General features: G+C 35.9%; 1 protein-coding gene across 1 annotated transcript in view; it reads left to right on the top strand.

The window, feature by feature from the left end:
• The window catches only part of LOC150085327 (uncharacterized), a 132,271-nt gene that overhangs the window by 35,203 nt on the left and 72,792 nt on the right, over nt 1-24,276 (top strand). The window contains exons 5-6 of the mRNA XM_090373152.1: nt 4,644-4,767; nt 16,170-16,280. Coding sequence (XP_090229278.1) covers nt 4,644-4,767; nt 16,170-16,280 — 235 coding nt within the window. The remainder of the gene's footprint in view (nt 1-4,643; nt 4,768-16,169; nt 16,281-24,276) is intronic.

The raw sequence follows: 24,276 nt of genomic DNA on the forward strand, positions 1-24,276 counted from the left end.
CTCAGCAGGGGTCCAGCGGCTAAACGACCAGATGAACAACGGTACACGACATCACACAGATACAAAGCCCACACACTTTTAAATCTCTGGCATTTCCCAGTGAACTGGTACACCCACAATGAAAGCAACACGGAGATGGGGGAAACCCCTGGTGCCGTCTGACACTAAATACACCTTACACCTTACACCTTACACACACCCTTCTCATTTCACCCATCCACTTGCTCCAAATGTTTGTCTAGTTCTGCCTTGAATCTGTTTAAGCTATCAACTTCTAAATAATAAAACTTGGGGCCATTTCAACCGGTATGTGAATATCCAAAACACTAGGATTTGGTCCACTGAAAACCTACATACAGGGTTGTACTGGGAAACATGTACCAGGAAATTGAGGTCAACAGCCCACTCCCCCCCCCCCCCAATTTTGCATTATATTGGCCATAAAAATTTTGTAGTGAATAAAAAATGTATGGAAGAGATTAAGTGTGCTTACTGTTTTATTCAAATACAATGTACAGGTAGATATAATAAAAATAAATGAACAGTCTGTAGTAATTGTTAATTCGTAACAAAACTTTCTTTTTGTGATAAAAGTAAACTTTTTATACAGTTGCAGAAAAAAATAAAATTTGCATATTATTTAAACAGATTTTCCAGCATATATGTACTTTTTATTATGCACAATATTCAGAATTCAGTAACAACAAATAATTTATTAAATTAGAAATTTGTCTTTAAAAGTCCTTACTATCTATGCGTCAATTTTAATATCTGCAATCTGTGTTTCAATTTTAATACATTTGATGTTTAGAGATGTTGCTAGTCTCCCAACTTTGGGGGTTGGTGCTTGAAAATTGTTTGGCTCAAAGTATTTTTCTATAGGCAAGAGGTTTAGCATATTCCAGAATTAACAGATTAAAATCTCAAACTTTTCTCCTGGAATTTTAATCACAGGAAATATCTGACTAACCCCTAAAATTGATATACATTTATTTATAATAGTATAATATACACCTACTGTGACACATTGAGTCATATATAACGTCAAGAGTTGACTATGAAGTACAGGGAAATAGACATACAATTCACTGTCCAAATTGTAAAATAGAGCAATACTTGGCTGTGGCAATTTGTTCTTTCTTGGTGGAACAAGAAGAAAATTGGTGAAAAAGTAGGATTGTGAGACGTGATAAAACAATACAATGGCAAATAAAATGATTTCCTGTTTACGGTGAATGCTTTGCTTTTTGTTTATATACCAGGTCCAACTATTGGACTAAATTATCACTTCTGAGTAAGTTGCACTTACCGATTGATAAATTAACTTACTTGTGGTGTCGAAGAGCTGATTTGAGTCTGATTTGAAGTATGTTAAGGGCTTCCCTTGAGTGTGTGTACATAGGGATAGTCCCATTACCTCTCAAATCATAAGGATGGCCAACATACGGATTTTATAGAGAAATGTTACAGGTGAATAAAGCATAATTCAAAAAGGTTGCTTATCCCTATCATAGAGGGACTTCCTTAGCTTCAAGTATTGCACGTGTCCTCCATTCTCAAATTGGAATTGACGTTAGTTGTTTCTTTGCACTATATGTTTACAGCCCTCAAGAATGTCCCCACTTCATAGAGCATAAAAAAAACAACAAAAAAAAGTCGAGAGGGGTGATTAGTCTTATTCACCAAGAACGAATCATCACAAGCTACACAAAGGGGGTTCAGATAGAAAGAGGCAGTGTCGAAGGGAGAGCGCGAGGAAGAAGATATGGTAAAGAATTGAAAAGGGAACGTGGTAAAATTATTATAGATGGGCAAAAAAATGTATCCTTCCATATCTCAGCTCACAGAAAAAATTTTAAATAATAAAAAATGTCACACTAGAGCCACTCAAAATATCAATTAACCTGCCCATGTGTATTATGTTTACGAATCTCTGGTTGATTTGCCTATTTTGCTGGACGAAGAAGGTCCCCCCCCTTTCAAACTTGGGTTTCCTCACACCGTTAACAGGATTCAATCCCCGACCTTTTCCACCCAGTGTGAGGACAGTGATGATGCCACTGTGCTACCAGTGCAAACTTGATTCACAGATAATAAAATGATAAAATTATGGTTTCATCAGCCTCACTGACATGGCCCCAGTTTACACCAGCCCACCGGGAAATGTCCTGGTGTTCTGCCAGTCCAACCCTGTCACCATGCAGTGGGCCCCATTTGCCTTGAGACTGTGAATGACGTAGCTGAGTGATCAGGAGTGTGGTTGCAATAGCACGCATTCTTTGAGTTGACCGGGGTTTGCCGGAGTATAAAGAAATACTAATATCATTGCACAGTTCACTTCACTCTTTGACGAATATGATTGTTGATTTCAGCAAGTTGGTGCAACATGCCACATGTGCTGAAACCGTGTACTTTCTGTGAGTGTTCATCATCAATCACTTAATTTCTAGAGGGCTGTGGCCTCAAGTTCACTGGATTTGTTGCCCTCAGATTTTTTCCTCTGGGAATATTTGAAAGGAGTGGTCTTTTCAGAAATCCTGAAGGCCCCATTGCAGCAGTGATTGATGAAAAAGTGGCTTCAAACACAGGAAAAAGAATATGTATGCATTTGTGAAAAGGTGATAATTTTAAACATGTTGGAATTCGTTAATGTTATTTTGTTTTTACTAAGAGAAGATGATATACTCCCTGATGACTACTTAGCTGTACTTATGCTATTAGTATTATTCTAAAAAAAAATGTATTTAATTTGCCTTGTGTTACTTCCATATCACCCAGTATAATTCCATTCCTTCCCAGATATTACTGCAATACTAAGTTTAACCCTTTGTGAGTCAGTTTACCACATCGGTGGAGCCCCCACTCTCTAGTGAATCTAGTGAATTTTCAATAGCAATGGACTCTGTGGGGTGAATTTTTGTGGAATTTTGAACTTTCCTAAAATTGAAATATTTATACATAAATGCTTTAAAATAGAAAAAAATTTTTTTTTTTTTTTTTTTTTTGATAGAAAAGAAAAATTTCAAGATAGTTCATTTTTTCATTGTTAAACCCACTTTCTCAGGAGTACAACCGTAGATTTAAATTTCAAAGAATATCGATTAAAAAATGAATGTGAAGTTCTTTGAAGTGTAGACAGGCTTGTAGAATGGTTCGTGGGATTCTATCAGTGAAAAACAGAAACTTTGCTAGCAGAGACAAAGATGTTATCCCATTGTATAAAGCAAAGATTGGACCTCATCTGGAATATTGCATACAGGTTTGGAGATATCATTTTAGGAAAGATGTAGGTCTGTTGGAAAAGGTACAGAGAAGAACACCAGTTGGGAACAAAAAGATATTCTTGCCAAGGAAAACTAAGGTTCTGTAAAAGGCATGTGTGGTGATCTAATTGAAGTCTATAAGGGTTTAAAACAATTAAGTAAACTAAATGCTAATGGCAATTTTTTTTCTAAGTTCTCTCTTACACACACACAAGTGGAGATACAATTAAAGAAAGGATGTTTATAGAATAAATGTGGAAATTTGTTTTCATCCTCAGAAAATTGTTTGTTGGAATAAATTTATACTTAGAATTATATGACGCAGACAGTTTGAACAAGTTTATTGAAGAATTAGAGAAATTATTAGAACAAATAAGCAAATGAAGGAGATAAAGTCTTTCCTCCTTGATATATACAAGCTTGCAACATTTTGTCAATACTAATATGGCAGATGTCTAGAAAAAAAAAATTCTCGGGTCATTCTCATAATTGACTGCTTTTTGAAGTGTTATTTTTTTTTTTAATTTTATTTATTATTATTATTTTTTTGTTGTTGTTGTTAATTTGCTAAATATATGCATAATGAAGAATCATTTCTTATTCATTCTAACAATTGCAGTTCCACAAAATTTATTTTATTTTAATTCTTATTAAAATCCAGATAGAAGTGAGTAAATATATGATGTACATGCAGTAAAATGAAAAGTTTTTGTTTATATATATATATATAGTTTTTATATAGTTAGTTATTTACTTTTCCCTTCTGTTTTCTTTTCATCACAAAAAATATAAAGATTAATTAAGTAAATTAATTTAAGAAATAGTATTGATTACATCTTAAATCTAATGCATTACCTAACTTGTTATATTTAATGATTTACTTAATTTTAGAGTTGCACATTATCTTGCTATATGAACTTGTACCCTACAGATATACTTATTTTTGTTTTTTAATTATGTGTGCATCTTCCTCCAGTTGTTTCTTGAAATATCCTTTTTATGGGTGTAAAAGAATGCACAGCATTTTTGAGTCTCCTGGATCAACAAAACACAGAACAACTTTAAAATCAATATGAAATTAAGCTTTCCGAAGTTGACAGATGCGCTTTTAATACTATGAGAATGAATTCTCTTCTGCCAGCAACTGGACATACTCTTTGTTATAACGGCCATTGGTCAAACATTTTGCTGGTTTATGTAAGCTTGTGGTAAATTGCTTGTTTCCAGGTTATAATACACAAAACTATACAGAGAAATTAAGAAGATTAATAATTTATTCAAATTGACTTATCTTGACATCAAAAGTTCGTTCGTTAGTTAATATCAATAAAATATAAAAGTTATGTTTTGTTAATATTTTTGTTTTTAATTATTTCATAGTGTCAAAGGAGATCTGGTGGAATATAATTCCAAAGCAGATAGTCAAAAAGAAGAAAAGGAAGATACATCAGAAACTGTTAGAAGAAACAGACTAAACAATTTGTCATCTGAAATTTTGCTAGAAGTAAGTTGCAACATTTTTTAATGGTAAAATTATAATGCAAACTTGATTGTCCACTTTGATTGTGTTTCATATTTCAGTTGGTCTTTTAAAAAATTATCATAGGCAGTAGTTGTCTGAATAGATGACTTTGCCACTGTGCAGTGGCAAAGTGGCTCCACGACATGGGATTGATAAACTAGTAGCAAATCCAGTTTGTTTACAGCTATGTACAGAAAGAGGCTATTCCTGGCTCATGACTTTTGGCCACTGTAGCCAAGTGGTCAAGTGTGAGGATACAGAAGTACACTTATCTTTGAATGACTGTGGTTCAAGCTCACTTGAGTACTACATATGGTAATGATTTTGTATCTCTCTATCTTATGAACTTCTCTGACCTTGTGTTCATCCTGGAATATAAACAGAAAATTTATTTTTCTTTATTTTGCAATGACCTGCTGTTTATTAATTTTAATGTATGTTGATTTTCACTTTTATTTTTTACTACATTTAACCCGTCATATAATGATGGGGATTAGTGTATAAATCCAATCTATGATGGGCCTTTCTTATTTATGTGTATCTGTACCTTGCAAATTCTTTCAAAATATAGATGTGATGGGTTAGAATGTGGTTGTTCTGGTGTGTAAATGGAAAAGTAGGATGGAGAAATTTCAGAGAAAAGATGAGAACTTAATATTTTCTTCCAATTTTTTTCCAAAATACACTCCCCTTGTAGACACTATTGTATAAGCATTTTTATGTGCTGCATGAGAAAATGATGTAAAAATATATTGAGTTCCCATGTTTTATCTGAAATTTCTCCATCTGGCATTGTCACTTGCTCAAACTTTGATATTGCAACCAATACTTTCTTTATTTCTCTTTCCCCGGGCGATTCATCACTATCTTCAGTCTTAATTATTTTAAAATACCAAATTATTTTATGCACCTTTCATATAATTACTATATCAACTTGTGCTTTGAATTGTATTATATTGAAAAGAAAAATATCCATAAGCTGACTAGAAATAAACAGAAGAATACCTGAATATGATCAGTCAAAAATGTATAATCACTCATCCCATTTAAATAATTATAAAGTGGTATTTGCATTATACTAACAATAGAATGTTGCATCCCATGACATTGCAAGTTATCTCACGTTCATACTGTGAAAGGCCAACACAATAACTTACCAAGTTCCTTTTGTTGCAAATATTTGGCCCAGTGTCAAGTGGGATACATAAAAAAATTTGGGCTTTTATAGTAATAATTAATAGATATTTTTAGTCATTAAGTTGTATTATAAAAAAATATATAATTTTTGCACCAAAATAATAATGTTAAACCTATTTGTAATAATTCAAACACTGTAGTCATCTCTACGTTCATTTCCCATCTTGGGAATGCTTTAGTCTCTCTATCACTGGAGGGACCAAAACTGGAAGGGTCGTACGTAGCTGCAAGATACATAATATTTTTGTGTATCTTGCTGCTTATTTAAATTATCTTGCAAATTATTTAAATGCTTCTGTCGAAATGTAACATCATAACCTTTACCACTTCCATGCTGTATGGAGTAAACATGGTCCAGTATTTGGCAGCCGACCGGGCTAGCCGAGTGGGTAAAGTACCTGCCCGGCAACCCAAAGGTCGCGAGTTCGATTCCTGCCTCGGGCTTGGATCAAAGTACTGCAAAAACCTTGGGAGGTGCAATATGGCCACAGAAGCCGATGCGCCAACAACTACCAAATCAAAAAAAAAAAAAAAACAGTATTTGGCTAATGGTAAACATCATTTTTATTATGTGTTTAATTGGAAGTTTTTCTTCAGTGCTCTGCTTGTTTTTGAGGAGAGACCAGTAGGTCTTGAAACAACTGTCACAATCATTTTGGGTTTCAGACAAATAGTGGATTCATCTTTTTGGGTGATACTGTTTGTATAAAATGATATTAGCTATTTAGATCAACTTTTTAATAATACTGCCATCTGAAATTGGAGCATATGCCGAAGCCTTGATGTCTGAAAGTCAGTTTCTGTCGCTGGATTATGTTTCAATGCCTACATTGAAATATAATCCTGCAACTTGTACTGCTCTGCTATTTGTACAATATCTTGTTTATCTTGGTGTTTTACAGGGATTGTCAGATGATATTGCCATACTACCCTTCTAAATATCCTCTGGTTACATGAAATGTGCTTCCATGGTCTTCCTGTGCATTATATCGCTGACAATTGACTTTGGATGATGTAGACTGTCAATAATTGACTAGCCAGAAGTATGACATCTGACAATAACACCTCTCTGAAAATCAGTCAGCTTGGCTCTACATACCAGGACAAGAACAGCTTAACTTATGTGGAAAAATACGACTTTAATATATATCATTTCAAGTCAGTTGTTTATCTGGGAAGGTCCAGTGGGTTATGAAAACAGGGAAGTCCAGATACCTTTTGCAGCAGTTATGAATTAATTACTAGATGCCAGTGCTGTGGCATCATATGCGATAAGCTATATGAGCTAGCACACACTATAATGAAAGTAGTCAGGTGTGGGGAAAAAAAGAAGAGAAAAAAAACAGCTGTTTATCTCTTATGTTCCAGTGATTAAAAAAAATATACTCTAGAGGTAGAAGTGCTCACTCAGGTAGATAACAGTTAACCCCTCACAATCGGTAATAAATTGAAGCAAATACTGCATCATTTAGAAATAATGGTAGGAGTGGATTGGAGGGTATAACATCATTCCCAAATTCAACAGAATAATGGAGAGGGGGAGTCTCTTAAATGCCATTGTTGTGGTCAAAAGGCTAAATTTCCACGTTCATCAACTAAGACCATTTTACTATCAAAAAGCTTGAATCTGGGGAATTTTAAGGAATCAACAATTGATTGGCTAGTTATAAAATGATTGATATAATAATTTCAGAGAAGCATTTGTTAGAAGAGCTGCTGAGGTTAAAGGAAGATGGGGCTGCAGTGACAGGATGATATATATTCAATTGTAATTAAAAAAAAAAAAAAAAAAAAAGCTGCATGTGGGTGTATCACACCTTTGGGAATGTTAATGAGGACATCAGTTAGACTCTGTGAGGATTCCTTTGGACCAGAGAAGTGATAATGTCTCCCCATTCCACAGAAGTGGTGCTAAGGAGGAGTTGGGTAACTACAGAACAAATTTGATTTCTGTATGGAAGATGATGGAGTCTATAGTTAAGGACATGATTCAGCACCATCTTGTCAAGTGTGGTATCTTCAATAGATCCCAGCATGTATTAGTTAAGGGGAGGTTGTGCCTGACCAATCTGGTAAATTACTATGATGTAGTCATTAAACAGTTAGATGTAGGGTAACAATTTTGACATATATCTAGAATACTGTCCCATGGAAGGCTGCTATATAAACTAGAAGTTGGAGTTATTGGTAACTTTCTACAATGAATCTTAGAGTGGTTAAAAGACAGGTGACAGTGGATTTTCATAAATGGTTGGTCTTCAGGGTGGATCACTGTAACAAGTGGGGCCTCAGTGCTTGGTGTTGGGTCCCCTCCTTTTTCTGATTTTTATAAATGATGTTGATGAGGATAGCCAAGGTAAGCTGTCAAAGTTTTCTAATGATTTGAAGGCTTAGACGAGTCGAAAGGCCACCAATGTGACATCTGACAATAACACCTTTGAAAATCAGTCAGCCCAACTCTACAACCTTGACAAATGGTATGTAGGGTTATTCATTTGGGGAACAGCAATCCTGGAGTCACTTTAGCTCTTTTTTCCCTATAAGCTAGGGATAAAAGAGCTAAAAATGGTTCAAGACAAAAAAGACGTGTTACAATTCAGTCTGCCATTTTCCAAGCAGTGTTAGCAGGTGGCTAGGAGAGCACATGGTGTCCTGTCCATGATTTATAGAACTTTTGTGAGTAGAGAGAAGGATGTCATTATTTATCTATACAAGACTATGGCTAGACCACATTTGGAACTATCTTCGGGTCTGGTGACCACACCTAAAAAATACATTTCTAGAGATGGTTCAAAAAAGATACCGATCAGTGATGAGTACAAATCGATGCACATATGAAGAATGGCTTAGAAGTTATCGACTGTAATTTTGACAACTAGATATCTGAGAAGAGACCTGATCGAGGTGTGTAAAGCGCTGAAAGGGTTGAGTAAAATAAATGAGGAACGTCTGTTCTCTCTTATATGTAACTGCCAATTCTCTGGCTTTACAGCACCTTTTGCCCAGTTTGACCCTTCTACTCACTGTCATAATATAGTTGATGACAGGGGTTTCTTCATCTTTTTTGCAAAAACCCCATTTTTTCTCTGGATTCTTTTTTTTATTATTATTATGATTTTATGAATTCATTTCATTATTCATTTGTGTAGTGCAAAGTTAATTAATGTTTTTCAGACGGCATATATGCAAATTTCCATGTATTGTAAAATCTGGAAAAGGTAATTTGTTTGCCTTGTGTACTGTTTGTACTAGTGATTTTTCGATTTCAGAGGCAAGAAACATGACATATTCAGACATTAGATATGGCATTTCATGATGATGATATATCATCTTAACATGTATTTTTTATCTTTTGTCATAGAACTTTTTTTTTTTTTTTTTTTTATAAAAACCCCAAAGACGAGAGGTATTAGAACCTATAGTACTTAGTACTGAGCTTGGGTTGGAGGTTGAGAAGACGAAAGAAGATATTTGTTGACATTAGACTTGAACTTCTGTAGACTGTTATTTTCAGGAAAGACATATGAAGGAAGGTTGTTTCAGAAAACGGCAGTTGAATAAATAAACGAGGAAGATGAAAAGTTGATTTTGTGGATTTGAAGTTGGACAGCAAATGGATGTTGGTGGCACGCGTTCGGACTGTTTTGAAAGAGAGAGCGGAAATTACAGAAGCCAATTCAGAAGAACAGTGCCCATGGAAGTATCTGTAGAAATGGCATGCAGCAGAAACAGTATGTCTATGAGACAGGGAGTGGAGAGACTGTTAGAGAGGAGTCATTAATTAACCTAACTGCCCTTTTCTGAATGGAATCTAGAAGCCTGAGAGAGGTTTTGGGGGCACTGCCCCAGGTGTGGGAAAGAAAAGTAACAGCGAAGAAAAGTAACGCTGAGAGCAAAAGAGAAAACCAAGTTTTTTACATGCAGAAGAAGCAATATTTGTAATATGCTTGTGCCAAGAGAGATCAGAAGTCATGGTAATCCCCAAAAGAGATATATCATTTTGCCTAGAAATCGGAGTGGCACCAAAGATAAGCATAGGAGCAGAAGAATCCTTTTTGTGAGATATAAGACAAGACAGGTTTAGACGAATTGAAATCAACTAAGTTGTCTTGCCCCACTGGAGAATTACCTGGAGATCAGCATTTAAGGAATTGGTAGCGGATATTCGAGAAGTTGAAGCTGATTGAGCAGGGCAATGTTTCTCAAAATGGAAAGTGAAATGCAATGTGCTATCATTGGCAAAACTATGGATAGGATTTCCAGTAAATGGAAGAAGGTCATTAATAAACAAGAGGAAAAGAGTGGGGGGAAAGAACTGAACCTTGGAGGACACCAGCATTAGTGGAGAAGTCAGAAGACAGAGGACCATCTACCATTGCCCTCGGTGAGCAATCAGAGAGAAAGAAAACTCGATAACCAATTATAAAAAACAGTTGGCAAACCATAAGATGGAAGCTTGTTTAGAAGACCTTTATGCCAAACACAATCGAAAGCCTTTGAGATGTCAAGAGAAACTAAATGTGTTTCACCAAACCTTTCCATTGAATTAGTCCATAAATGGGTAACATAAGCCAGAATATCACCAGTGGATCGACACTGACGGTATACATACTGGCGATCGTTGCTCAGATGGAAGGTTTCTAGGTAGTTTAAGAGTTGGTGGTTAATTGATTTCTCCATTACTTTAGAAAGAGTAGAAGTGATTGTAATGGGAGGGATTTATCACCCTTTTTAGTAACTGGCTGGACATCAGAAAATTTCCAAGAAGGAAAAATACGTTTGGAATAAGAAAGTGAAAAAAGGCAGCAAAGACAGGAGTAAGTTCAGGAGCACAGGTTTTGAGAACAAGTGGAAAAATACCATCAGGACCTGGAGCTTTCTTAGCATCAAGATTCGTCAAATCCTTCTGACATCCTTTTGACGGAAGACCACAGGAAGCATTGAATGGAGCGTGTTGGGAAAGGTGTGAGGTGTTTTACCAAAATCATTAATACACGAGTTGGAATAAAAATGGGATGCTACAGGTCAGCTTTATCCTTGGCTGAAGTGACGACGGAACCATCTGGTTTTGACAGCGGTGGCAGCAGAGATGGGCAAAAATTGTGGCCAATAGCTTTGGCAAGAGACCAGAATGCTCAGCTACCATTAGGGCAAGAAGCAAGTTTTCTACTCTTAGCCTGTTCAAAATCTAGTTTGGACTGATTAATAACTGCTTTACAATTGTTGTGTGCTTTGGTGTAGGCAGAAAATGAAACTGAAGAATTGGAAACAAGCCAATTACGATGTGCAACATTCTTCTCTTGAACAGCCTTAGCACATTTATTGAAAAACCAAAGTTTAGATAAAGGACAAGATTTTTAAGTGGAGTGTGGAATAAAGGATTCCATTCCTACAAGAATAATTTCACTGGCACAATCTGAGCAAACGTTTACATCAGAAGTTTTGAAATAGTAATCCGACAAAGGAAAGGAAGAAAAGAAATCTCGCAGGTCATCCCATTTTGCATTTCTGTAATGCCAAACAATACGAGGTTGGGAATAGCCATGAGATAAATGCTCCATCAGAGAAGAGATAATCACCAAGTTGTGATCTGAGGTGCCTAAAGGACCACTCACTTCGACCATGTACTTAGAAGGGTTGTTTGTGAGAAAAAGATCAAGCGTGTTGGTTGTATGGTTAGGATTGTCCATTATTCTTGTAGGTAAATGAACAATCTGTGCAAGGTCATTAGTAATTTTGCAAAAGCCTCAGCATCTCGACATGCTGGGTCGGTGTGACTAGAAAACGGAAGCCAGCTGGAGTTGTGAACATTAAAATCACCAATGCAAATTACCTCACTGTTAGGAAAGTTGGACTGGAGAAAGTCAAGTTGCAAAGAGAGGAAGTCAAAGAGCTCCAAGTGATTTGTGGAGTTGGGAGAACAGTAGAGACAACAGATGAATTTGACACAGTGAGGTAGAGAGATTTTAAACCAGAGAAGATCGAAAAGAGGAGATTCCAAATTACCAATTCTCTGACAGGGAATACCGGAACGGACATATGCACAAGTACCACCTTTGAGCAGAAAGGAATCATACAGCGAATAATTTGGGCAACTGAGATGAGCAGTGGTTGAGTCAACTGATAACTGAGATTCTGTCAGAAAAAGTACATGGGATTTGGCTGGCTGCAAATGGAAATGGACATCGTTGAAATTAGAATTGAGACCACGTATATTTGTGAAATGAACTATGAAGTGTTTAGGAGGTTTAGATCTTTTCGCAGATAAGCTTACTCTATTAGTTTGACAATTCATGGTGTGTTCAATAGTAAGAAAAAGTGGGGGGGACATGCTGTATGAAGTAACGAAATTTTTGGATATGGTGTACATATGATAAGAATATACCCAGATCCTTTACAATGCTCCCCACGTACACACTACTCGGACTCCCGCCAGCCACTATTGGACAGAGTATAGGTAGCAAGATTATACACTAGCTGATCTGGAAGCCTCCTAAAGTGTTACCAATAGGTTCGGTTCAGTGTACTAACTAGCGGCCAGCCTGCAATCACCGTTTTAGAGCTGTACCCTCGAAATGTAAGTCGGTGTGACTAGAAAATGGAAAAATCCAGGTTGGGAAGTGCCACAAACCAATAACCGGTAATAGAACCTTTATACATCTCATCATATTATCTTTAGAACCAGGTTATTTTTAAGTTCAAAGATAAAATATACATACAAAATTCAGGCCGCTGCATGGAACTCGTCATCCCTGATTATCACAGATCTATTCATGGAGAACTTTGAGGAGAAAGACATCTGGCAGGTAACTTTAAAACGTTCCCTATGGGTCCCTTTCATGGAGCCTGTTTTCATCATTTAGGAACATGGATAGGAAGAATTACATAAATTGAAAGAATGTCTAAATAGCATCCATGGGACCATTAAGCTTAAGATTGGAGCCAATAAAAGCTTGCCTTTCTTGGGTGTTCTAGTGACTAAAGATAAAGACTGGTTATGTTCTTAGATGTACAGAAAGCTGATGCAAAGCTCAGGTGTACAGAAAGCTAATCATCTATTCAATAACATTTTAATAACATCTGTAAGGTGTTATTAAAATGTTAATTGAATAGATGTTTGAAAATTTGCAATAACAAAAACATCACAGGGAAATCACTAATAAAGGATTACAGGTAGTTCTCGACTTTGAGTTAGTTAGTTCTAAAAGCAGAAATTATTTCCCATAGGTTAGGTTAAAAATAGGGGTTACGTTTTCTCAACAGTGAAATTAGCTCATTAGTTTATGTTTAAACCATGATTGATTTATCCAAAGAAATTATTTATGACTTACAAATTTTAAAGAATGTTTATTCTTCATCATCGACTAAATGCACACTCGTTGATTATTGGCTTGACACTTGTTGGTTTGTTGCACAAGGAGTCGTCTTCTTCAGAAATGCTTCAAGAGGCGTTTGTTTCCAAAATAACCTTCTATTTTCTTTATAAATTTCAATAGCATGCTTAAGCATTTTTTTAATGGAACGCACAAATTGCAAATAACAATTTGCACGGAGTAACAAGCTTACGAAGCTTTAAAAAAAAAAAGGAATGAAGAGAAGATTCTGAAAATTTATTTGTTTTTTTATACGATTGAAGATTTCAATAAAGGGGAAACATTTTACCATAATAACACAAAAAACCACACATTTCCAGCTATCGGTATTTTCACAAATGCAATAACATCAAGTTTACTACCAGTTTATAATTGCTTGCAGTAACAGAAAAGCCCAATAAACCAGAAAGTGCAAATTGTTTTATCGTAGTGACCTCCAGAAATGTGCTTTAGAAAAATATCACAAAGACGTTCAAAATTGGTTCTTATAACAGAACATATGATAATGATGAAAGTGTGGTGCATTTTAGAGATTTGAATTGGTAACTAATACAATTTGCACTATAAAAACAACCTTTTAGAGAGTTATATAGCGAAAATTTCAACTTCCGAGGTTGTGGAACTAATTACCAAAAAACAATGTGTTATTGGGTTCACATTACGATATTTTCACGATACGATGGTGTCTCTGGAATGGATTAATATCGTAAAGCTGGCTACACTGTATTGTATAGCTACGCGCGTGGTTTGAAATGCGGTATTTATGAATGTTTAACATTCATTTCATTTTTTTTGCAATTAATGCTCATATTTTAAATTTTGTTGATACTTGAAAAAAAAAAAACTCGTAAAGCGAGAACTGCCTGTATTATTAAATAACAGGTACCCGACTAATTTAATTAACAACACCATAGAAAAATATTTTAACAACAAAAACAATAGCACAACGCACATTGTGGATTACAGTGAAGTGACCTTTAAGCTGATTAATAAGATTGGGGGGGGGGTGCAAAGATCTAACACCAGAGTGATGGAAAGCATATAATATACAAAAATACATGTGAATGTGGCAAAGTATACATAAGTGAGACCAGAAGAAAATTTTAAACACATGCAGATGAACACAACAAACGTAGCCCGAGAAAACACTAAAGAATCAGAATTGGCAGAAAGTGCATTGGAATGCATTCGCGCATATAGTGATATGAACTTTGCAGTGGTGTGGGGGGGAGACTTCGGAAAAATAAAAATAAAAGAAGCCTTTTGCATTAAGTAATTTAACCAAGTTGCTTTAAACGGAGGAAATAATGATGAGGTGGGGCATGCTGAGAAACATGAGGCTTAGAGAACATTAGACACTGAATTGGGGACACCTCATATGATATGTCAGCAGTTAGAGAAAGACTAATTTGTAATTCTTGTTCTGACTCATTATGCATACGAATATGAACTTGATAAAGAGTTTGTAACGTAATGCTGCTTGTTTATTAAGTTATTTATTGTGGTGTACAGAGTGTGTGAATAGGTTATTTCTGAATACATAACACCCATGAAAATACATCTCATTTAAAGACATGATTAAAGCCTTTTGTCTTCTTACTAATCGTTTAAATTATTACGGAATTGTAAGGTTCTGTGCTGTATAATTGGCACTATATTGCACTTCAATAGCATTTTGCATCTTACAGTAAAACTGTATTTGTAGTGCAATGCTTTGACAACCAATGACTAATCTCTGCAATCTGAGATGTCAAGCTTGGTATAAGGACTTAATGTCCTTTTTACATCAAATTTTATTTGCATGACTACCTACTAGGTAGTAAATGGGTTTAAGTCTTACATTACACTCTGTTGATGAACTTTTTTTTTTCTTTTTTTCCCTCAAATATGACATTTGCAACTCTTACTTCAGAATTAAGAATCAATTTTCCATTCCATTCAGAACTTTACATTTTTCTCCCACTGGTAGTGCTCTTGACATAATGTATTATGGTTCTTTGCATCTGCTGCATTTATACCAGGGAGGACCTTAGTTTTATGACCCATAAGTGAGGTTCTCCTGTTTCTCAATCCTGGTTGCTTTTCCTCTGTAGTTGGGTCCTGTTTGCCTCTGCTATATCAGTGTTTTTCTCTATTCTAAATTACAAGTTTTATACTGTGTGTAACTCACTCATCTCCTTTCATCTGATACTAGCCAAAATGCAGTTGTATCTCTCCATATTATTTTTGCTCTACTTTATTCCTTTATGTCAATAAAGCCAAACACTCCCTATTGTGAAGGACTGAAGCTATCTATATATATATATATTTATTTTTTTTTTTATGAAAACCCCAAACACGAAAGGTATCATCCTATAGTACTTAGTACCGTGCATGGGTTGAAAAAGAAGTAGGGGGGATGCTGATTTGAGCTGATTAATAAGATTGAGGGGGGGGGCAATATATCTGCCCTAGTTTTATTCATCCTATGATAAAACTAGGGCAGAAATGTTCCTTGTGATGAGTGCACTTTCTCAGAATCAACAGGAAATGCAAAGAAAAGTTCAAGTTCCTGGTAAAACTTGGCTTAACAAACTTATCTTTGAATTACACTGTTACAATAAAATGTTACATAACCCAGCATTTCTCAGCTTTTTTAATGGGTGTGGTCTACCTAAGCTTTAAGAAATTTTTTTAGCCCTTCTGAATTAAAATGTTTATTCACCTGTATATGTGCTGAGCAAAGGCTTTTGTGGTAGATATATGATATTAATGTAATGTGATATCAGTTATTCTGGTTTTCTATATTTAATAAACTTGATTACTTTCTTATAGCAAAATGAATTGCCAAGTTCTCATAAAGAAATCAATTCATCGCTGCCTAAAATAAACTCTAACCCAGTTATATCACAGTATGAGCACACTGTGTATGATATCACAGAAATGGCAAGTATTATATTTAAGCATTCTCCTTTATCATGATTTTGTTTTTATACAAGCTGTTTAAAAAATAATGAAAATAATTTTTTAATTATTTGCCTTTAAGGCAAATTCAAATTTTGATGGTGCCTGATCTTGCCGGAGTATAAACTAGTTTGTTTTTTTTTAAATAGCTCCCATTTGATGTAATGCACCTATCTTAATATTGTTACCATTTTCTAAAAACTGGTGAAAATCAGTTCTTTTACTTCATAATCACATTTCCATTTTTGATCACTGCTTCTGAAGAGTTCAAATCCCTTTCATTGTTTTTTTATATAGGGAAATGGAAAAATTTAGAGTCTGTCTGAACTGTATATAGAATGTAATATGTTTGACATTTGACGAAAGACAAGAACTCCACCAATATGTATATTGTGGCAGAGCATCCATCCACCAATATAGAAATAGGACTTTTCTGTCAGATATGTTCTCACAGGGTCAAAGCACAAATATGTAGCACTAACCAATGCTTTTTGAATGGAACAGCACACCATGCTTACGCACCGTTTCAGTAATGTCATAGAAAGTTATGACCACAGTTTTTGCAGCAGCTGGCACTACCTTTATATTGTTTGGTGTTAGAGGCTTCCTTCTACATGGAGTTCTGCTGTTTGCTCTCTGAACCATAATGGTATAGTCACGCCTCATTTGCTATTATATTTGCCACCTTCAGTGATATTTTCTTAATTTCCAAACAGATCTTTATGCATATGTTAATTCCAGCCAGTCTGTACTGGAGTAATGCTTCTATGTTGGCAATAAATGATTTTATAGAAATATGCATGCATGTATTGGGACATATTCACCTTTGGAAAATAATAATCAGTTCTAGAGATCAAATAACAGGTAGATGACAGTACCAATAAAAAGTTAGACATGAAAGGCATATGTGCTCAGTGAGAGGTAGATGGAACAGAATGAAATGAGAAAAGGATCTTTACCCCCTCACAAGAGTTACGTTAATGTCACATATCGGGCATGTCCATTTCCAGATAGCAGAAAGAGTGGACACCTAAAATCAACTGCTGGAAACGCCATGCATCTAAAGACAGTGGGTAATGTGACTGTTCATCCTAAGCCAAGTAGACTAATATTAATGACCTCCAGAGCATGTTGGCAGTTGAAAGAGGTAGAGGAAATTGCAATTGATTCCTTAATAAGCTGACTTGAAAGACAGTTGACAAAACCAGAATAAGGTGTAGGACCAGTGACCATCAGAAGAGATCAGACTATCATGTTATGCAGCTTCATACAATAATTGTAAGCAAATATGAAAAAAATACGCTGACAAGGTGGATTTGCAGAAGCTGAGTATGAGAAATTGCTGACAGAACTATGAACAGGGAAAAGTCTTTCATATATGATTGCAAGAAAAAAAAAACAGAGTAAATTCAATAGACCATTTACAAGATCAAATTGGTGATATATTCAAGAATCTATCTGAAATGGCAGCAGAATTGAACAGGTATTTTGTAGTGATCGTTGCTATTGAAACTATGTTAGTATCATGGGGGAAGAGTGAAGCTGAGCTAAAACTGCTATAAATAAATGACATAATGATATTAGAAAAGTTACTGAGACAGAGTGTATAAAGTTTCAGTGGCAGATGGCATATATCAAGTTATACTGAAAAGGTCAGCATGTGAATTCATCCCACCATTAGATGTTAATGAGATCATCATTACATTCAGGGGATTATTCCCTTGGAGACTGGAAAAGTACCAACTTCCCAATCCATGAAGGAGCTAAATAAGTGATGGGCAGTTATAGACCAGTCAGTATGGCATCTGTGGTTGGCAAGAATGGCATTCTAAATGTGCCTCGGTTGATTTTATGGTTTCTTATGAGAGGTTATTGTATTAGTTAGAGCAGATAGGATAACAGGGAAAATCAATTGCTGGATTAGGGATTTGTGTCCTCTGTTTCTTGTTCTCACTGGTGAGCAAGACAAGAACCAGATGGCACAAATATAAAATCATAGTGAGTAGACTAGATCTTATGACTTATCTTCAGTCAGTGTATGGTGGAATGGAATAAGTTTCCTGTGAGGATAGCCAAGTCTTCAAGTTTGATAAAATGCAGGGAGAGAGTGGATTTGACAGTGGGAATAATAGTGTGGTGGTGTTTTTTTTTTTTTTTTTTTGTGCAGATGGGGAATGATTTTACTGCCTTGGATCATTTATGCTATTTTAATACTAATATATCCGTAAATGAATGCAGCACACTTAACTGCAGTAAATGCATAAATCTTGCGTGTTCATAAGTATTTTCTCCCAAGAAAAACTTATTGGCACACTGATTATACCATTATGCACATCTTTCACTTACTAAAATATATCTCGTATATTCATTGTTTTGCTCTGAATCCCCCATATAACATAGCTACATTGTAATCTATCATCTGACTAAGAAATGGTCTTGTTTTATTTGCTGTGCAGTGCATAATGAATCAATATATATCTAACTATTATCATCTTCGATATTCTTTATATTGCAGTTTGTTATAATAGTTCTGAGATTAAGAATATTTAATCAACTTATCATCAATGTTTATTCAACGCAGTAAGGATATACTCTTTTAGAGTGTTTATGGCTGTTTTAATTAATGTAACAGTTAAGAGTATGTGCTCTTGCATTTCAAACCAAACATCTTTTTTGATATTAGACCACTCTAGCCCAAGTGGCCAGTTCTACTTGTTTTCTGTCTGATTTCCTGATGTAAGATTGCTAATGAATTTGATTCTTCCGCCTGTGTTGTTTTTTTGTTGTGTCCTGTTGTAAGCATTTATGCTTTCTTGTTTGATTAGAAGTTCCAAAAGAAAAGTAATAGGTGTTAGTTCCCGAAAGGGTTTGAACAGATAAATATGAAAATTTGCAAATTTAAAGTTTTTGTTATCAGTTATGAGATGGTACCACCATCTGGTGATACACATGAAAACAAACATAGCAGCACCCATTCAGACATAGACAAATGCAGAAGTGCAAAGTGCAGGTTCTTTCCTAAATGGAAAAAGAACTTCATCTAAAATTTATTGACAGTTCACCAACAAAACGAACAAATGGTGACAATGGAGTAAAGTCCAGGCTCCCAATAGTACAAGGACTGTTCAGTAAAGAATGATCATCATTTTTTCTTGAACAGCCATACTGCTTGCTGTTGCTAGCTGAGCTGTGGAATTTAAGACCAAACCAAGCTGCATCACATAGCAACTGTGCAGTTAAACTTGTGCGCACAGTGTGACCTTAGTGGTCAGTCAAGTTTATGCCTGTTCAGTTTCACCTATGTAACAATGCACATGGCATGCAAGGAACAGTGTGCTGCTCTCAAATTTTGTATCTGTCTCGAGAAAACATCCGCTGAAGCATATGAAATGTTAAAAAAGGCTTATGGTGAATCTGTGCTTCCGTATAGCACAGCTCACGGGTGGTTTAGAATGTTTAAAGATGGACATGATTCAATCGCAGAAATTTGCATTCCCGGGACTTTAACCACTGCTGTCACCACAGAAACCATAAACACTGTTTCTGTAATCATGAGGGAATATCATCGTATAACAGTAAGGTAACTGGCAGAGATGTTAAGAATATCAGTAGGAGGCATGCACAGTATTCTCCATGACCATTTGCATATAATACGTGTTTGTTCATGTTGGGTTCCAAGGCTACTCACACCTGAGCAACAGCAAGTTCAAATGGAGGTTTGTCAGGAGCTGCAATAGATGGTTACTGGAGATGAAGTTCTGCTTAATGTGATAACGGCAGATGAGATATGGCTTCATCATTTTGACCCAGAGAGTAAGCAGCAAAACTCCATTTTAAAGTCTACCTCATCACCAACACTGGGGGGTGGGAGTTGTGGCTTCTGCAGGAAAGGTTTCGGTCATCTCTTCTTATCGACATTCAAGGAATTGTTTACCAGCATAACTCTACTGCACACCTTATAGAATCACATTCGTTGCAAATGACCACAACTGCATGCAGGTGCAATTGTGGTCGTTTGCATCATTTGGATACTGCGTACCGACAATGCAAAACCGCACATTGCTCATACTGTCATAGAATACTTAGTCAGCATTGATGTCAGGTGTGTTCCCATCCACACTGCAGTCCTGACCTTGCACCCTGCAATTCTCCTCCCCCAAAGTTAAAGGAGCTACGAGAAAAATGCTTCCGGCCATCAGAAGAAGTTGTAAAGCCATTGGAAGCAATTCTCAAACATATGTCAAAAAATGGCTTCCACCATGTTTTTAAAGAATGGCAGAAACTTTGGAGATAAGTGTATTTCATCAAATGGGAAGTACTTTGAAAAGGACCATAAAATATGGATGATAAATAAAGGTATGTTGTGAAAAAAAAATTATGATCATTTTTTTAGTGAACAACTCTCATACAAACAAAAGAATGAAAATATGAGTGTTAATGGGTGGAGTGGCATTACAGCCTTAGATTCAGAAGGTGTATGTGTGTTGGGGTTCAAATAATTTGACTGAAATGCATATGAATTGAAATGAGCCTCCAACATTTATAGTAGTACATGCAGTGGGTGAATTACATTACCTTGAAAAGAGAGAGAGAGAAATTCAGTGACATGAAAGCATCATCGATCTGCAGCTGGCCTGTAGAAAATTCAAGAGTATTGTAGAATTTAGGCAAAAAAAAATATATTAGGCATCTGTCTTGTTTGCTTCCTATCACAGAAAATGACACATCACATTATATGACCTTCTGGAGGATCAAGAACAAATAACAGCAGTTTTACTTTTTAAAAGCAGTTAGATCACATGGTATAACCAGAAGACATTTGATATATCTGTGTCACAGTAACACCTGAAAACAAAATACCAGATATATATATATATATATATATATATATATATATATATATATATATATATATACTATAACTTTTTGAGAGGATCAGTTCTGGCACAACATGACCTTTGATGCTGTTGTACCATAAAAATCCTGAACAACCAACTTTCTGTTTTCTGGGAATATCACAATTTCTGTCCAAGGGGTCCACTGTCAAGTTAAGACTACTATTGCTGAACATTTGAGAAAGTTAAGGGTGGCATTATTGCCACCCTTAACTTTCTCAAATGTGAAAGAAGTGGCATAGATTTCTGACAGCTGTTTTAATGAAATGTCATGATAGCATAACACTGCACTATTATTACACTTGGGAGATTCTGGAATGTCCAGCCCCCCCCCCCCTTCAGCCTCTCATCTGTTCAGTCCTATGACTATACATCTGGCAGGACAGTTTTTTCATCAGTTGACAGTGAAAGTTGTGACATTAGAGTTGATTTATACATAGAAGCAACTTTGATTTCACTGGAGAAATTTGGGGAGGAAAGAAAGCAAAACAGATTTGAATCATTTAGGAGGAAAGAAGGGAAGGAATAGTGTTGATAATAGTTGACCACCACTTGGTTAAACATCACCGTTGTCTTTAACTTTTGGCTGGAAAGGACATTTGTTTTAAGAAATCAGTTAAAAAGGTGTCAGTCCAAAGGAGCCAGTGTCTGGGTTATATGCACAAGGAAATACAGTGAAGACCAAAGAAAGAATTGCAAATGTGCACAAGTAAACTAATTGTTATGTTGAAGCAGGATTTCTTTCCGTGTCTTCCTATAAACGCCATCAGTGCTTCTGTCCCCAGTATCATCTCTTGGGATAGTCTTTAGCGAATATTTCCCACTGAACTGTTGACAGTTTGCTTCACTGTCTGATGGGGAAAAAAAAAAATATATATATATATATATATATATCATGAACCAGTCGAATCAGTTTGTTAAAAAAAACAAACTTATTTGTCTTTGTTATACGTAACAGAACAGTGATCGTGTACCAAAACAATGATGGTAAGTTACTATGAGGAGTGGTATGAAAGTAATGCCTCCTATTTTTTTCATCAGAAAATTTAATTCCTACAACTATGCCTTTTACATCAGTTAAACCTCAATCATTAATAAACACTGTTATTTTTTTCACGTCGCCATCTCTGAGTCAGACCCTGTATTCCAATCCTGTAAAAGTCCCTACTCTTGCTCCGGAGGGTTTTACAAACACTGTGCTTGGGTTGTTGTTGTTGTTGTCCGCAAAATGTGTTCCATGGAGTGCATTCTTCAGCTGGCCGAAGAGATGATAGTCGGAAAGTACAAGATCTGAGCTATAAGAGAGATGAGGAAGAACAGTGCGCCCCAGTTTTGCAGACCTCCATCGTGCACGGACTGGTGTGGGGTCGTACATTGTCATGGAGAACCTCATTAAGATTTTTGTCTGGTTGAGCTCTACAGGTGCGGGCTTTCATTTTTTAAATGTTTCCATATATCAGAGTTGATTGTAGTGCCACACTCAAAGACCATAAGCAAGACCCCCATCTTTGTCCCAAAACACTGTCGCTGTGACTACTGACCGAAGGCTGTCTTTTGAACTTCTTCTTGTGTGGTGAATTTTGATGGTGCCACTCCATCGACTGTCTCTTCATCTCAGGGTTATACTGGTGAACCAAGGTTTCATCACCTGTGACTATGCATGAAAGAAAAACCTCCCCTTCACTTTCGTAGTGCTGGAGAAGTTCCATACAGATGACTTTCCAGGCTTCTTTGTGCTCATGTGTCAGCATTTTCAGGACCTACCATACCAGGTGCAAACCTTGTAGCCTAGTTCCTTTATAGTGGATATCACAGCAGGTTTCCCTATGTCTACTACATTGCACAATTTGTGTATTTTTATTTGGCTGTCCGCCTTGGTAAGAAATTCATTCGCCACTCTTTGCTTGATACATATACAGTGAAACTGCCCTTTAATGGACAGCCATGGGGAACGAAAATGTGTCCGTTAGAGAGAAGTGTCCGCTAACAAGAAGTCTGAGGGAGAAAAAAAAAAAAGAAAGAAAGAAAAATCGTTAAACGTTTAATGTAAAATTAAATTAAAATATATACAGATTTTGAACCATATTTTTGTAAATAATATACAGATTTTGCACAATAGTTTTGTAAATAATATACATACAATTGTGCTATGCATATTATGACTTTATCTTAAGAAAAATACATACAGTAATCACTTATTTTATTCTGCACCTTCTTCCGGCTGATAATTTTGTTTTCAACATTTGTTTGGAGTGAAGAAACCATCGAAAGTCCTTCAGTATCTTCTTCAGCGGCGAAAAACATTTTTAAACGATTGATTTGTATGAGCGCTTCTTCTATTTTCATTGGCGGTTCGTCGTTAATATGTTCTTCGACAGAATGACCTCCTTCCATTTCTTCATCCTCGTGAGGAACTTCTTGAAAAATATCGATGATAATGTCGTTGATATCTAGAGCACCATCTTCTGTAGTGAGGTTCGAGTCTATATCTTTGTAGCCAGGGTCACTTGTAGCTGAAGTATTGTACATTATCAATAGATGTTGAAGTTCTTGTTCTTCTTGGTGCTCCACATTGCTGTTCACAACTTCAATTTTTGCGTTTGAGAAGCCAGACTTTACAAAACAGTTCACGACAGTTTGTTTTCTAATTGCGTTTACTGAAGAGGAAATCCACTGAATCGCATCTAGGATGCTGATTTTCTTTGCAAGGTCACTCGCACATGTTACATCGTTCATGTTTGCAATGAGATGTCTTAAAACACGTTTTCTGTAGTGAAGTTTAAAATTTTCTATTATCCCTTGATCCAAGGGCTGACACTCTGCAGATATGTTTGGTGGAAGAAAAACGATTTGAATGTTGGACAATTCAATGTGCGGGTGAGATACAGCATTATCCATGAAAAGAATAATTTTTCTGTTTTGACGAATCATGTTTTGGTTAAAGTGACTTATCCATTCGCTCATGATATCTCGTGTCATCCACGCTTTTTTATTATACTTCCAGTCAACATTCAAAAGATTCAACTTTATGCCCTTGAAACAACGAGGATTTTGTGGTTTTCCTATAACAAGAGGTTGTTCAA

The sequence above is a fragment of the Mastigoproctus giganteus genome, chromosome 5 (genome assembly GCF_048544385.1).
Source record: "Mastigoproctus giganteus isolate SK-2022 chromosome 5, ASM4854438v1, whole genome shotgun sequence".
Classification (NCBI taxonomy): Eukaryota; Metazoa; Arthropoda; class Arachnida; order Uropygi; family Thelyphonidae; genus Mastigoproctus; species Mastigoproctus giganteus.